This window comes from Eumetopias jubatus, unplaced genomic scaffold, assembly GCF_037043125.1.
Source record: "Eumetopias jubatus isolate StellerSeaLion01/CBP00866 unplaced genomic scaffold, mEumJub1_p1.0 scaffold_1, whole genome shotgun sequence".
Lineage (NCBI taxonomy): Eukaryota > Metazoa > Chordata > Mammalia > Carnivora > Otariidae > Eumetopias > Eumetopias jubatus.
The window spans coordinates 184534674-184552466 of NW_028274807.1; the positions used below are offsets into that span (position 1 = coordinate 184534674).

Consider the following 17793-nt stretch of genomic DNA (forward strand, 5'->3'; position numbering starts at 1 on the left):
TTCATCTCGACCTGTAGGTGGCAAGCCTCTTAAAGATAGTATCTCATCTTGTTGTTTTATCCTCAATGTCTAGAGCACAGTAAGGACTTTCTATCTAAATCCACACTTCCAGTTAAGGACAACAGGCATGGCAGAGGAAACAGAAGGGCTAAAGGAAAGCAGCCTACATAAGAGGAATCAAAGAGGTCCAAGTGAGGAACAGATGTGAAAGGGATGGGGTTTAAAGAATGACAGTGGAAAGCGAGTTACTTTTTAGATTCTTGAGATAATTTTTTGTGTAATTCTTATAGTTTAGGGTTCTTAGGAAGCTATTAAAATGTGTGTGTGTCCCAGGGACTTCAGGGCCTGAAGCGGAAAAAAAGGTTCCAGGGGAGCCTGGCTGACTCAGGCAGTGGAGCATGTGACTCTTGATCTCGGGGTCGTGAGTTCGAGCCCCATGTTGGGTGTAGAGATTACTTAAAAAAATAAATAAATAAAATCTTGGGGCACCTCAGTGGCTCAGTCGGTTGGGCATCTGCCTTCAGTTCGGGTCATGATCCCAGGGCTCTGGAATCAAGCCTCACATCGGGCTCCCTGCTCAGCAGGGAGCCTGCTTCTCCCTCTCCCCCTGCTCATGCTTCCTCTCTCTGTCTCTCTCTCTCTCTCATCAAATGAATAAATAAAATCTTTTTTTAAAAAATTAAAAAATAAAATCTTTTTAGGAAAAAAGGTCCCCAGAAACACTAAGAAATAAACAGAGCAGGGTAAAAGGCTGCCTTAGCAGAAACCCCCCGCATGTGCTTAAACACATCAGGAGAAGTGCTTGTTTGAGTGTAGTTAACTGGCTGACAGTGTGGTCACAGCTTCTAATTGTACAGCAAGTTTCCTAGTAATACCTGTACATTTCTGCCTCCTTCACCTTTATATACACAAGCAACTCCATCTGCAGCATCACTGTGGGCTTCCTCCTCAGTTAATAAGTACCCTTCACTTCCGGGGCAGCTGTCTTTTCTACTCACCCTATCTCCATGGATGGATCATACAACTGCACACAAGTTTGGAAAAATACGACCACAACTGCAAACGAAAGTTACTCTCCACTAATTCATGGATATTTCAAAATCTATCATGATTATTTCAAAAGATAAAACACATTTCCAAAGTTGTCAACCCTTCTTCTATTATCTTGTTCAGTGATTCTTCTCAAAAAAACAAAAACAAATACGTTTAATTTTTTTTAATTTTTTAAAGGAATTCAGGGTTTTTTAAATATTTATTTATTTGAGAGAGAGTGTGTGCAAGTGGGGGAAGAGGCACAGGGAGAGAATCTCAAGCAGACTTCCCACTGAGCAAGGAGTCCAACATGGGACTACATCTAATGACCCTGAGATCATGACCTGAGCCGAAACCAAGAATCAGAGGCTTAACACTGAGTCACCCAGGTGCCCCTTAATTTTTTTTTTAATCGATCTCTAGACCCAGTGTGGGCTTGAACTCACAACTCAGGGATCAAGAGTCACACACTCCACCAACCGAGCCAGACAGGCACCCCTATAAATACATTTTAGAACATACTAACAACACAATCAAAAATGGCTTAAAGCCCCACCTGGAAAAACACAACGGTAACTAACATATGCACTGTGCTTTGTTGCTGACAAAGCACTCCTGACTGCATCAAGGAATGCACTTCCAAGTAGCCAATTCAGTGGGGAAGCTGAAAATAAAAATGAGGTGCTAATGACGTGCTTAATCCATATGCTGATAACCAATGAGGCCTGAATGGGCTACAGCACACAGAAGGTCCAATGACCTTGTTAGATGATAGATAAGCTAAACAACATAAATTGCCTTCGTTTTCAAGGCTCTTAGATGGAATGGGCCTCGAAGAAAATGTCAGATCTTGGTACAACCCTCACTTTATTTTCAAAATCCAAATCAATATGTCTGAGTGTGCTACCACCCTCAAAACTAGCCAGTCTTTATTGAACTAGGTCTTTCAGGAGCTCTACAAGTGTCTAACTCAGAAGAAGACAAAAGGAACTGCACTTCTGATCAGCATGTGGCATTCCTTGTGCCACCATGCCCAGGAGCTAACATATTCCTGAGTGTGGGACTGCTGATCCAACTCAGTCAAAATATTTAGTAGTGGGATATACATATTTAAATGTTTGATATCTCTAAATTAGTGGTGCTTAAATATCACTGCGGACCAAAACCACCTAGGAATCTTGTTTAAAATGCAGGGTTCCTGGTGCCATCTCCAAAAATTGTCATTTGTAACCTACTGCCCAGGCGACTGAGTCTAAAGTAGGTGCTCTCTGGGCTACACTTGGAAAATTACTGTTAGAGGCTGTCAGAAAAGCATCTACAAAACATGATACAATTTATTTCCTAGCTTTCCCAATCCCGTATTAGAATGTGGCCAGAAAGGATAATCAACCAGCATCTTCCACACAGGTCACCCAAGCACACATTAAATGCAGAGTGGCTGCATTAGGCTGCAAAGAAATTTCAATATTCTTTTATTTCCGCAAACAACATGAACTTAGGCCAAAAGTAGGATAAGACCCGGGAAAAGTCAAATCTTAAAGACTTAAAAAAATCACTATGGCTGTCATGTTACAGTATCTGCTGTATTAGAGCAAACCTACCCCCAACCCTTCTGATCTAATTACAGATTCTACTTCTCGCAGGGCGTCTTCTGTGTCTGATGAAAGCTGAGCTGTGAAATAATTGAGGTAGGGATTTAGAGATTTGGTGCAGCAAACTTCCTCATAAAAATGGCACGAATGGCGCCCTTACTGTTGTTACATATTAAATCTTATTTGATCGATTTTACTGTATTCCAAATTACAAACATAAGGTAGAAGGTTGTAATTATAGTTTTATTGATTCATCATTAAGTTTTAATCAAGGTGCTGGTACAGGGAATGGTTATTAGGGCAGTGTGCTTTTGTTTCTCTTTTATATACTTAGAGTTGCTACAACAAAGTCATTGTGGACATAGTGGATACCAACAAAATGTGTTCTTGTTTCTAAGAAATCTATTTGCAATGGAAGAATCCCAACTGAAGTATTTATTTTCTCTATGTCTCTATACCTTTCTGAACATTGACAGCCATGGATGTCTTTGTTTTTCACTCCTTTTTATTCTACCCATGAAAATTTGTTTCTCCTAAATTCACCCATTTCTTTCTCTTACTTTTAGCAACCACACCTGTATGAATCTGAAACCAAAGGTTTATGCTCCATGAAACTGAAACAAGTTACTAAAATCAGAAGGCAGCATATACATTTCTCAAGGATTTATTGAGAAAACAGATACTAAATGGCTTTGGAAAGTTTTTTTAAGAAAATGCAAAGATAGAGGCGCCTAGGTGGTTCAGTCAGGTAAGCATCTGCCTTTGGCTGAGGTCATGATTCCAGGGTCCTGGGGATCAAGCCCTGCTTCAGGCTCCCTGCTCAGTAAGGAGTCTGCTTCTCCCTCTTCCTCTGCCCCACCTGCCCAACTCCGACCCGGGCCCGTGCGCTCTCTCTCTCTCAAATAAATAAATAAAATCTTAAAAAAACAAAAAAAGAAAAAGTACAAAAAGATAAATGCAGCATCAGAACCAACATTTCCACAAACTAAAAATTTTTTCAACATATGACACTGTAACTAAACTTAAAATCAATCAAATGTCAACATCAAGGTATGTTTCACCTGTGAAATCATTCAATGTACCCACTACTGATCACTTTTTTTTTTGAAGATCACCAGGCATAACAGGAACTATAAAAAGGCATCTGACATTAGGCCTTACCACCTAAGGGACCATGGAAATCCTAAGAGACCCAATAAAAATACAACTGTCCCAGAACTGTTTATCTCCAGTGTTATAGACACTTGTTTTCTAGCTCACATCCACCTACACCACCTCCTACACCCAAGAGTTCACACACACGCAATAAAACGATAAAGGCTTCAGTATTTTTTAAATGTCCGTTATAGTATTAGAATATACAGTATTTTCTAGATATGAAAAGATGTATCATTAACACGATTAATCTAACAAACATTATTTACTCTAATTATATATCACTTTTTATATTCTTCATAAGTCTAACAGACAGAAAGTTTTTAAATTGAAGAAAGCCTATCCTTCAACATGGCAAACCAGCTTTCAGGCAAGATGGCCCTATGTGAAATGAAATAAGAGGCCAAATTCTTTTTGCTGCCTGTTCTCGGCAACATACTATAAAATATAAACCAAATATTGAATTTATGAGAATATTTAAACTTAGAGCAACATGCAATTCTAAAATAATGAGGCAAGAGTTATCACAAGGACAGACTTTCACAACCTGAGAGACACTGAAACTCTCACAACTTGTTATTCTTTAATATATATACTCAAAAAATACTGCACGTAATAAGGTTCTAAAGCCAGAACATAATCACAAAACAAAGAAAAAAAAAATCTAAACCTAGGCTAATAGGTTAAAGGATTGTTTTTAAATTAAGTATAAATTGCTTTTAAATTGCAGTTTAAGCTGATTTTCCAGTACAATTCAAGCTCAGGAGTCCTTACTTTGGGTAAGAGTAGAGGGAATGAAAATGTCCAGAAAGTCTATGGAAAATGTCCAGAAATTCTATGCAAAATGTCCATGTATTCATGCATAAATAATACTGCAGTAACAACTGTCCATGTCCATGGCTCATGAAGGAATTACCACTTGCCACTCAGAAACTAATACACTGCTAGTCCCATCACTTTTCTAACTTCAGTAAATCATGAAAGCAATTAAAAAAAAAAAATCCAGCGTTAACTCGGGTTCTGAAAAATCATTTTTAAAACAATGTCAAAGGAAGTTTTATAAAAGCCACTTTAGTGAATTTAATGTTTCTTGGGCTAAGTTCAACACTCTTCAAGGAACAGATTTCTTAGATTAAGAATTAATTTTACAGTGAAATCTTGCCATTTCCAACAACCTGGATGGATCTAAAAAGTATATGATTTCCCACCTATGTGGAATTTAAGAAACAAAGTAAAGAAAGAGACAGAGACAAACCAAAAAACAGACTCTTAACTACAGAGAGCAAATGGATGGCTACCAGAGGGGAGGTGGGTGGGGAGGGATGGGTAAAATAGGTGATGGGGATTAAGAGTACATTTATCAGAGTGAACACCGAGTAATGTATAGAATTGTTGAATCACTGTATTATACACCTGAAACTAATATGACACTGTATGTTAACTATAATAGAATTAGAATTCTTTAAAAAAATTCATTTTACAGTAATGGAAAAGTAGAGGGTTTTATATATCCCAGATACAAAAAATAAATACATTTTTAAGACACAAAAATACCAAAGAAGAGCAGAGATCATCTTTTGTCTTTATCAAACATCATAGCCACAACAATTCATATTATCACACAGAGTGACACTGCTTTTCTGTATAATAGACAATTTCCTCCATAACTCCTTTTCTCCTGGACTTCCCAGATACAATCTGATATGTTTTCATCAACTAAAATGATACAATTAACTTAACTACATTTCTTTAAAATAACTTTCTTTTAAAATATCTTAATACTTCCCAACTCCTGCTATGAGACGTTTACCTTGATACCAAAACCAGCAAGACACACAAAAAAAAGTTAACTATAGACTTGCATCTCTTATGAATAAAGAAGCAGAAGTCCTCAACAAAATACTAGTAAACAAAACCTAGCACTAAGTAAAAAGTATTATATACCATGATCAAGTGAGATTTATCTCAGTAGCGCATGAGTGGTTTAATGTTTGAAAATCAATTAATATAACATGCCATATCAGCAAAATAAAAAACAAAAGTCTCATGATTATCTCAATAGATGAACAGAAACATGGACAAAATTCAACCTTCACAGTGTAAAAAAAAAAATCCACCCAAAAAACTATCCAATTTGATAAAGGATATCTATGGAAACCTCACAGCTAACAGCATACTTAATTAGTGAAACACTAAATGCCTTCTCCCTGAGATCAGAAAAAAGGTAAGGATGCGCACTCCCACCACTCCTATTCTACACTGTACTAGAGCTTCTAGCCTGGTCAATTAGGGCAAGAAAAATGAAATAGAAGGCATAGAGAATGAAAAGAAATAAGTATAACTACCTCTATTTGCAGGGGATATGATCTCGTGTATAGAAAATCCTAAGGAATCCACTAAACAGCTTTAGAACTGATTAATGAGTTCTGCAAAATGGCAGGATACCAGATCAATATATGAAAATGAATTCATTTCTATAAGTAGCAATGAACTGAAAATGAAATTTTTAAAAATTTCCATTTAGAACAGCACCAAAAAGAATAAATAAGAATAAATTAGCAAGAGGAGTATAAAACTTATACCCTGAAACGACAAAACACTGTTGAAAAAAATTCAATAATACCTAAGTACATGGAAAAATATCACCTATTTATAGATGAGAAAATTTAGTATCTTTAAGATAGCAACAGTCTCCTAATTGATTTACAGATTCAAAATCTAAGTTGCCTTTTTTATATAAATTGACAAGCTGATTCTAAAATTCACAAGAAAATGCAAGAGACCTGGCCTAGGCAAAACAATCTTGACAGAGAAGAACAAAGCTGGAAGACTCGCACTTACTGATTTCAAAACTTACCACAGAGCTGCAATAATCAAGACTGTGTGGTACTGGCACAAGGACAGACATGGAGATCAACAGAACTGAGAAATGGACTACCTATCTTCTCATTGCTTTCCAATTTTCCTCCATTATAATCAGACACCAAATGATCTGTACAACATTGTCTCTACACAACACTAAGTTGAAATTCACTTTGGTGTACTACATTTTTATTAACGTTCCAAGTATGCTAGAAAAAAATGAATAATCTTCAACTGTTAGGTGCAGAGCTCCATACATATCCATTAGCCCAATCTGTCATTTTCTTGTTCACATCTTCTATGGTCTCAATAAATGTTTCTGCCTGCCTGGTCTTAAGACATACAGATAGAAGTTTATCTCCAACAAAGATTATAGTTTTGGTGGGTGGGGGGATGGGTGAAATAGGTGATGGGGATTAAAGGGTACATTTATCATGATGAAAGAAAAATTAAATTTTAAAAATTACATTTCTATTCATTTCTCCTTGTACTTCTGGCAATCTCTCCTTTATAATTTGAGACTATTTTAGTCCAGGTTCAGTTTTATTACATGTCCCAAGAGCATTGTTCCTTGTATCACTGTACAATAGTCTCTCTGGTTTTTGGCTTTCGGTGATTTTTTGCCTGATACTGACATTACTCTATCAGCTCTTTTCCAGTTTGTATTTCTGTATCAGCTTGGGTTTATCAGACAAGTGGAACCACTATACGGGATAAGAATAAAGAGTTATTATAGATGTGAACAGTAATTGTGGGAGCTAATTAAGCAGGTTATGTAGAACGGTTGATTCTGCATCTAGTGTTAGGACAGAAATCAGAGGGCAGGCGATGGGCAAGGATGAAATGATGTGATATGGCAAAAAGCAAGGATAAACTGATCCTCTGTTTTGCACCAACCTCAATGACGTGGGTGACCTGTAGTATAAGATAGCATTCTTCACAGCAGAGCCCACATATCTAAGAATTTAGAACAGCTGAAGGAGATGATCCAGTAGGAAGTGGAGAGGCTGTAGACCAGAGATGAGGTGTACGAACTGTGCCTGACTCCAACACCAATCCTATAAGCATCAGCCCAACGACTGCTTCACTTCTACCTCACAAATGTTGTGCCAGTTTCTCTTGTAGCCAGCATAACCTGGAACCATCCTGGAAAGGGAGTTCTAGGAAATGGAGTTCCAGCTCAGTTATGTTGACACAATACAAAGCCACCACAATGTGCATGGGTATCTATTTCCATCTCCTTAATTTTCTTTCTGTAAAATAATGTTTTAAGAATGTCTCTTAAAAATAGCACATTGCTGGATTTTTCTTTCATCCTATCTAGACTCTATCTTTTAACTATCATGTTTAATCCATTTACATTTATTGGTGCTTATGACTTTCATAACTTAAAATTGTCTTTTAAAAATGAAATAATCATCTGTACCAGAGATATATGCATGATTTGCACTCCTTAAATATTTTATATGCATAACTTGTTACTTACCACTTCTCCAGCAGAAGCAGCCAACATATGCTTCACAGGCATTAAATATGAAGATGAATCAGTGTGCCACAACCATTTCACATATTCATAGGTGATAAAAAAAGCAGCAGCTGAAATTTAAAACAAACCAGTCTTTCACAAAGTTTAAATATATATTCAAACTGTTTAGAAATGTTTCTAAAAAAAAATTACAACTCTATTAAATTGTGAGGTAAGAGATAAACATAATAGTTGAACACATACTCTTCCTCCCTGCCCCACTCTTGTAGAATTTACGGAGTCCATGTTATATGCCCAAACCTGGACTTATAAAAATGCAAAAGACATGATCCCAGCCCTGAGGGAGGCTAACAGCTAACCTAACATTCACCATTTTGTATTAATAAGTCACTTGACATTTTTTTAGTAAACAATCTAGAATAAGATATGAATTTCTGTGATCCAAATTATCTTTACATACAATAAAACAATCCGCTACACTGATTCAGACAGGTTAAAACTGAAAACATATGCTTTAAATAAAACATCTATTTGATAATGTTTTATTATTGTTCACTCAAAATAACTATGGCTACTTTTTACTATATCATGTCACCTTTACATCAAGGAAATAATCAACTATCTAATTACAACTGGAAATCAAAATCTCAAAAAAGCTACCCCTATCACCATGAACTAATCTTAACTGCACAAAAGCGCTTTTAAAACCTGTCATGTACTGTTAATCAAAAGATGTTTATCACTTCCATAAAAGATAAGGCATGAAAGATAAATGAATGACAAATTCATCTTTTGAAGGACATTTGAACAAAATCACATTAAAGTCTAAAACACTCAGAAAAAGAGCTTCATAGTGAAAATCAGTGTTCAACAGTTAAAGTCAACAAGCTTTTCAACTCTCCACAGGCTGCTAACAAATAAAAACACCGGGCCAAATGAGGACTCTTGTCCCTGAAGGAGTAATGACCAGTGCAAACAGTTTTACATAACATAGGTCCCTATTCCCACAGTGGTTCTCAATAAGGCTTTCCCTACTTCAGCACACTCACTAAATGTACAGCTAGAATATCCATAACCAAATTCAGCAGTAAGTTCCACCTGCTACACATTTCACCCTCTCACCCCATCCCCAGGGAAGGGAGAAAGTGCTACAAGTTTCTAGGTTTTCCTGGTTAACCACCTCAACCTACTCAGACTATATTGCTACTTTTGTGACAGACAAAATCTTTAGAAATGTAAATCCTAGGGGCACCTGGGTGCATCTGACTCTTGATCTCAGCTCAGGTCTTGATCTCAAGGTCAAGAGTTCAAGCCCCACTTTGTGCTCCAATCTGGGTGTGGAGCCTATTTAAAAAAACAAAAAACAAAATGAAATGTAAATCCCCAAATTCTCCAAGGTGACACCCAAGAAAACGCCACTAATTGGAAATGATGTCACAAGGTTCCAAGTGAGGCTGTGGACAAGTTACAAAAAAGAACAGGAATTGGGCTGATACCTACCATCTCTTCTAGCTCTTTATTATTTTTTTTTTAAAGATTTTATTTATTTGACAGAGAAAGCACAAGCCAGGTGGAGCTGCAGGCAGAGGGAGAGGGAGAAGAAGGCTCCCAGCAGAGCAGAGAGACTGACGCAGGGCTCGATCCCAGGACCCTGGGATCATAACCCAAGCCAAAGGCAGATGCTTAACCGACTGAGCCACCCAGGTGCCCCTCTTCTAGTTCTTTAAAAACAAAATCCTATGCTTTTTCTACATTCCCTTCTAAATAAAGATCCTGAATAGGGGTCTGCTGTCTCCTCTTTCAACCCTTAGCCCCCTTCTTCCCCAACTCTTCACCCCTGCAGAATACTGCAGTTTCCCCCTTATCCACAGGGTGTTTGTTCAAGAGCCCCAGAGCATGACTGAAATGATGGATAGTACCAGACCCTATATATACTACATTTTTTCCTATACATACATATCTGTGCTAAAGTTTAATTTCTCAATTAGGCAAAGTAAGAGATGAACAACAATAATAAAATAGAATTATAACAGTACACTGTAATAAAAGTTATGTGAATGTGGTCTCTCTCTCAAAAATACCTATACTGTACTCACCCTTTTCCTTGTGATAATGTGAGATGATAAAATGCCTATGTGATGAGATACAGTAAGATGAATGATGTAGGCATGTGACGTAGCATTAGGCTACTACTGACCTTCTGCTGATGGATTAGAAGGAGCAACATCTGCTTCTGGACCACGGTTCACCATGGGTAACTGAACCACTGCAAGCAAAACCACGGATAAGGGGGGACCACTGTATGTTCTCAGAAAAGTCTACAGCCACTGAATGTTACATTGGTGTACTACAGTCGGACCAGAACTTTAACAAACAGTAAAAGAAAAAAAAGGTGCCACACAAAAACTCCTATTTACCAAAAATTCACAGAAAAACAAAAAGGCCATTTCTGAACCACAGGCACTTTGACTGACTACCCAGCATCACCCATCCACTGATGTTCTGTGGATGGCGAAAAAACAGAGTAAGTATGGCAAGAAAAACATTTTCTCACACATGCAAAAGTTCAAAACCCACATGGTACGTAAAGTCAAGCTGGCAAGAATCTAAAATAGTCCTGTGAGCCTAAACACACCATGTTCTCCATAGACTACTACTACTGCTGTCTACCAACACTGATTCCTCTGTGCAATTTGTAAGAGAAAAAGAACTTTTAGAACAATGAAAGAAATACCATAAGATTTTTTTTTTTTTTTAACTCCAATGCCCAGGCCACACCTCAGACCAATGAAATCACATCTTTGAAAGCAGGACACAGGCATCGGTACTTTTTTAACCTCATCAGGTGATTGCACTGTGGTCAAATTTAGGAATGGCTGCATCTCTCCCACACAGAGAACCACACCTGACAGGGAGTGGGGGCTCAATAATAATTGTTACAATCAATTACTAAAAGTATTAAAACACATGAAAATTGAAGGATAGCCTCAAAGACAGTTTGCCGTTCTAAGAGCTGCTGGGGGAGGGAGAAGAAGAAAGAGAGAACCGAAGGATCAAAACACTATTTTCTCCCTGCACTACCAATCTTTATGTGAATACTATGCTCCGGATGAACACAAATGAACATGAAAGAATTTCTCATGAATTATCCTGAGAAAAAACTCCAGAGTTTAAGAATATCCTAGAGCAGAGGTTCTAAAATTATGAGGGTGTGTGTGTGTGTGTGTGTGTGTGTGTGTGTGTGTGTGTGGTGGTGGTGGTGGTGGTGGTGGTGGTTTTGTTCACTTGGTTTGCTATTAAGTGCCACTGAAAGCATCAGTAAACAAAATGAGATAAGTATCTGAAAAAAAGTACACCAAAAAGTGGATTAAATAAAGATTATACTGATTACAAAATAAGAGGACCATAAATCACATAATGTGACTCCAAACCTACAACAAAAGCAAGACATTCAAAGGAGAGTACACAGGAGGAGGTTAGTGGGAGTTGGATGCATCATCTAAGAGCAATTTAGCTAAGACAGAAAAGGTTTAAGGCCTCTCAGGTTCATGCGCTCCAAAAGAATCTCCAAGGCAGCAGTTATTAAACTCAACCTCACACTGGAATCACCTAGGAAGCAACTAAACCCCCAATACCCAGGCAAAGCCAGACCAATTAAAACTTACGGAGGGGACACAGGCATCAGTATTTTTTAAAGCTTCCCAAGAGATTCCAATGTGTGGGCAAGGGTGAGAACCACTGCTCTGAAGTATAACAACCAATATTAGAGTAACATTTTCAAGATTCTACCTGGGAATTTTAACAAGAAAAACCATTTTAGAAAGACTGCTCATATTCTATTACAAATATAGTGGAATGGGATCTCTAGCACTAGCTGATTCAAAAGCAGCAGGTTAATGAATAGAAAACAAATTCAAGAGATAAGCTACAACACATGAGCAATTCTACATGGGGTAACACCATATACCATGCTGAAAATAAATCTCATTATCTTGGTTTTCTAGTGGTGAGAATATCAATATAATTTTTACCATTAGGAAAGGATCCAATAGCAGCAGAAGGAACGCCAGCATAGATTCCACGAAAACCACCAGCCTTGTTAAATCCTTGTGGACTCTGAAGCCTGGTTTTAATGGTATCCAGAGGAAATAATATCAAGTCAACAGCAACACCTGCTACCCCACCAGCCTTTAAAAAGAAAAGGAAAGAAGGTTATAATCAAATAAGCTCTCCACCATTTGGGGGTAAGTATAAGAAAAAGGTAATCTTTAAAGCATATTTCTCATACCTATCAGTCCACAGCTTATCTGGCATAGTCCAAGGACCTTCTATCTAAATTTATAGATTTTCCTGGGGAAATAACCATAGTTGTGCTATATTCTAAAATTGTAATTTTTTAAATAAATTTTTATTTTAAAAATTAATTTTAAGTTCATTTTTAATACTTCCACATGGCTTAAAAGTCAACAATCTCAGAAAGGTTAAGAGTTCAAAGTCTCTTTCCCTAGTCTAATAACTCAGGTAACCACTTCTGGTTGTTTACTGTATCCTTCTGAAGTTACTCTAGGCATATATAAGCAAATATGAATATGTACTTTATTTTCTTTTTAAAAAAAGGTATATACAATATGCACTGTGCTGCACCTTGCTTTTATCACTAAATTTGTCTTGCTGATCTTTCCGTATCAGACCAAATGTTATATTTTTATCTTTTCAACGAATGAGTAGTAAAACTGAAGTAAGACCGTTTCAGGGGAGACTTCTATTTTGAAATAGGTAATGGTCCTTGAGAATCCAGATCTGTATTTTAAGATTCATATATCTAAGGATTCCTGTAGTATTCTCTCTCCATTGTGTTTATTTAAAAATTCCTTGATAATTTTTAAATTAAGTAAAAAAAAAAAAAATGGGGGGGGAGAAAAGCTAAGTTCCCAGAGCATATTAAAACCTGGCCCCAGCTAGTCATCTCCCAAAAGACATCACGTTGCTTTGGAGAAGCTGCATTTTAAAAAATACAGTAGAGCCTATGTAGAATATTTTTAAACTGGTTACAACTTAGGCAAAGCAAAAAAATTCAGGAAAAAATTTCAGAAAAATATGAACTCAAGAACAGTGTCAAAGAAAGCTCAATACACAAAGTCTAAAAGGCACCATTTAAAAATGTGAATCAAAACCAGTTGGGCGTGAGCAGACAGAAGAATCACAAAAAGACTCTCGATATGGTTGCTACATAGTAATTTTTAAAATGAATCATTAACTTTTCTCATCTTTTGGATTTTGAACATGAATATATTACTATTCAAAAGGTAGAAATATATATATTAAAACTATATATTAAAAACTAAGATATAGAAAAAGAAAAATCAGCATTATTCAAACACACAGGCAAAGTTCAAAATGATGAAGTTGTTTCCATCCTTTGGGTACACAAAATGCTCAGGTGGTACAAAGCTTAGTACATAGCAAACACACTGCTCTACTTAGCACTCACCATAAAACCATTTTAAGAGTTCATTGCAAAAATGAATTTACTCTGATGAGAAATCCAGTAATGAACCAGGAGAGGTAAATTATTAAAAATTCTTTTAATAGAAAAGTACATTATCATAAATATTAATACCGTACTATATGATCAGCCTGAGAGACATGACAGAACCTCAAAGACCACGAAGGTCTACTCTGCAAATGATCTAGAGATGTCACCAAAACAACCCAGAGATGTGCCAGAATTAAACCACAAGAGGCAGTAAAAGACTGACAAGGAACTGGGATTTCTTTCTGGAAATAAAGGTGGCCTTTTCTAAGTCACAAGAATATGTTCCTAAGTAATGTACGAAAGTAAAAAAAGAGCCAACTTTTTCCAACATTAATTATTTTTAAAGGATTTTGTAAAATTCAGAACATAAATAAAACAGTACACCTGCCTCATCATTTTCTCAAAACACAAGGAAAACAAAAATCCCACTGGGAATGTCTAATAGGACTAGATTCTTTACAAACATCCTGCATTTCATTGTAATTTTCTCTTTAATCTTAGGAGAGAACTCAGAGAGATGCTTGCTATCTACTGCTAAATTTTAATCAATACGTTAATTAGTCTTTTAATCTATTTGGCTACTTTGCATGCATTGATTCTCTAACCCTTCTTTCATCAGAATTCTTACCTGTAGAGAATAAAATAACCAGATTCAATCTGTTTATCTACTAAAACACAAATCAGAAGTTACTAATTGCTTTTGCAGATTTCAAACTTCTATAACTCAAATGTCATTTAAATTCATGAGACTGAGGGGCGGAGCAAGATGGCAGAGGAGTAGGAGACCTGGATTTCGTCTGGTCTCAGGAATTCAGCTGAATAGGGATCAAACCATTCTGAACACCTATGAACTCAACAGGAGATCGAAGAAGAGAGTAGCAACAACTCTCTGAACAGAGAAGCAACCACTTACTGGAAGGTAGGACGTGTGGAGAAGTGAATCCAAGGAGATATTCGGGAGGATAGATGGCGGGGGAGGGGCCTCCGTCGGCCGCTTCTGGCAAGTGCTAGAGCCGCGGAGCACAAAATCGGACCTTTTAGAAGTCGGCTCCACGGAGGGACGTCGCTGCAGTGGCTAAGCTGGGGGTGGAACGCTCGCGGGACAGTGTGCTCTCTGGACGCTCGGGGTCACAGAAAGACCGGGGGTGCCTGAGTGCGGCAGAGCTCCCAGGTATCGGAGCGGGGAAGCCGGCTGCAGAGACGGAGCCAAGGCACAGGCTCTCAGCTGGGGTGGCCATAAACTGTGATCCACGGCCCAGTCAGGCCACTGCTCCTCCAGCAGGGACCCAACAAGCGACAGAGCTTGGGAGACTCCCCTTCCTCCCCCGGGGAGGAGCGGCGCGGGAGCGCACCGCAGGGCTCTGCTGGGTTTGGAGACTCCACACCGAGTCGGGTGCCAGAGATAGAAACCCTTGGTCACAGGCCGGTGAGCACGCAGTTCCGCCGGAGACCAGGGAGATGGGAGTGACTGCTTTTCTCTGGGGGCACACTGAGGAGCGGGGCCCCGAGTTCTCAGCTCCTCCGGGTGGAGACTGGGAGGCCACCATTTTCACCCTGGTCCTCCAAAACTGTACCGAGAGCTTGCAGGGAACAAAAGCTCCTAAGAGCAAACCCGATCAGCTTGCTTAGCCCAGACGGACAAGGGCGGGGCAATTCCGCCTCCAGCAAAGACATTTAGGAACCACAGCAACAGGCCCCTCCCCCAGAAGATCAGCGAACAGCCAGCAAGCCAAGACCAAGTTTACCGATCAAAGGGAACGGGAGAACTCCAGCGCTAGGGGAATACTGCACATAGAATTCACGGCTTTTCTTACCATGATTCATTAGTTTTTCAAAGTTAATTTTTTTATCTGTTTTTTTTTTTAATTTTTCTTTTTCCTTTTTTCAACCAACATCTTATCAATCCCTTTTTTAAAAACACATTTTTTTATTTCTCATTTTTAGAGTCATATTTTATCCCTTCATAGTAGTTACCCTTATTTTTGGCATATATATATAAGTTGTTCTCTCTTTAAAATTTTAAGATACAGTTTCTTCTAACAGATCAAAATATACCCTAAATCACTAGTGTATGGCTTTGTTCTAGTCTCCTGCCTGATCACATTCTCTCACTTTTTTCTTTTCTTTTAAATCTTCTTTTTTCAAACAACTTCTTATCTTATCAATTCCTTTTATAAAATCTTTTATAATTTTCATCTTTACAGTCATCCTCCATCCCTTCATTGTATCAACCCTTGTTTTGTACATATATGTCTTTCTTCATTTAAAATTTTAGGAGGCACTTTTTTCTAACAGACCAAAATACGCCCAAAATCTAGTGTGTGGCACTGATCTATGCACTCGCCTGATCATATTTGATCATACTCTGGTTTTTTTTTTTGTATTCTTCTGTTTTTGTTTTTAACTTTTTCTTTTGTTTTTTTTTTCTTTCTCTTTCTTTTTTCTTTCTTTCCCTTTCTTTTCCCTTGGTTTCAGGTCTTTTCTGATTTGTATAGAGTATATTTGCTGGGGACATTGTTAAACTGTTAGCATTTTGTTCTCTCATTCATCTATTCTCCTCTGGACATTATGACAAGACGAAAAAAATCACCTCAGCAAAAAGAACAAGAGGTAGTACCGTCAGCCAGGGACCTACTCAATACGGATATTAGTACGATGTCGGACATAGAGTTCAGAATCATGACTTTAAAGATACTAGTTGGGCTGGAAAAAAGTGTGGAAGGTATTAGAGAAACCCTTTCTGGAGAAATAAAAGAACTCAAATCTAACCAAGTCGCAATCAAAAAGGCTATTCATGAGGTGCAATCAAAAATGGGGGCACTAACTGCTACGATAAATGAGGCAAAAGAGAGAATCAGTGATATAGAAGACCAAATGATGGAAAATAAAGAGGCTGAGAAAAAGAGAGATAAACAACTACAGGATCACGAGGGCAGAATTCGAGAGATAAGCAATACGATAAGACGAAACATTAGAATAAGTGGGATCCCAGAAGAAGAAGAAAGAGAGAGGGGGGCAGAAAGTATATTGGAGCAAATAATAGCAGAGAACTTCCCTAATGTGAGGAAGGAAACAGGCATCAAAATCCAGGAGGCACAGAGAACCCCTCTCAAAATCAGTAAAAATAGGTCAACACCCCGACATCTAATAGTAAAACTTGCGAGTCTCAGAGACAAAGAGAAAATCCTAAAAGCAGCTCGGGAGAAGAGATATGTAACCTATAATGGTAGAAATATTAGATTGGCAACAGACCTATCCACAGAGACCTGGCAGGCTAGAAAGGACTGGCATGAGATCTTCAGAGCACTAAACGAGAAAAATATGCAGCCAAGAATACTATATCCAGCTAGGCTGTCAATGAAAATAGAAGGAGAGATAAAAAGCTTCCAGGACAAACAAAAACTAAAGGAATTTGCAAACATGAAACCAGCACTCCAAGAAATATTGAAAAGGGTCCTCTAAGCAAAGAGAGAGCCTAAAAGCAGCATAGATCAGAAAGGAACACAGACAATATACAGTAACAGTCACCTACAGACAATACAATGGCACTAAATTCATACCTTTCAATAGTTACCCTGAATGTAAATGGGCTAAATGCCCCAATCAAAAGACACAGGCTATCAGACTGGATTAAAAAACAAGACCCATCAATATGCTGTCTGCAAGAGACTCATTTTAGACCCAAAGACACCCCCAGATTGAAAGTGAGGGGGTGGAAAACCATTTACCATGCTAATGGACACCAAAAGAAAGCTGGGGTGGCAATCCTTATATCAGACAAACTAGATTTTAAAACAAAGACTGTAATAAGAGATGAGGAAGGACACTATATCCTACTTAAAGGGTCTAGCCAACAAGAAGACCTAACAATTGTAAATATCTATGCCCCTAACATGGGAGCAGCCACTTTTATAAGGCAATTAATAACAAGAGCAAAGAAATACATTGACAACAATACAATAGTAGTGGGGGACTTTAACACCCCCCTGACTGAAATGGACAGCTCATCTAAGCAAAAGATCAACAAGGAAATAAAGACTTCAAATGACACACTGGACCAAATGGACTTCACAGACATATTCAGAACATTCCATCCCAAAGCAACGGAATACACATTCTTCTCTAGTGCC

At 37.9% G+C, this 17793-nt stretch overlaps 1 protein-coding gene across 4 annotated transcripts in view; it reads right to left on the reverse strand.

Annotated features, from left to right (window-relative positions):
* The window catches only part of SLC25A26 (solute carrier family 25 member 26), a 132959-nt gene that overhangs the window by 101780 nt on the left and 13386 nt on the right, over window positions 1-17793 (reverse strand). For all 4 annotated transcript variants that reach the window (XM_028110335.2, XM_028110333.2, XM_028110336.2 and 1 more), the window contains exons 2-3: window positions 12159-12315; window positions 8128-8237 (exon numbers count right to left, since the gene is read on the reverse strand). In XM_028110335.2, coding sequence (XP_027966136.2) covers window positions 8128-8237; window positions 12159-12315 — 267 coding nt within the window. The remainder of the gene's footprint in view (window positions 1-8127; window positions 8238-12158; window positions 12316-17793) is intronic.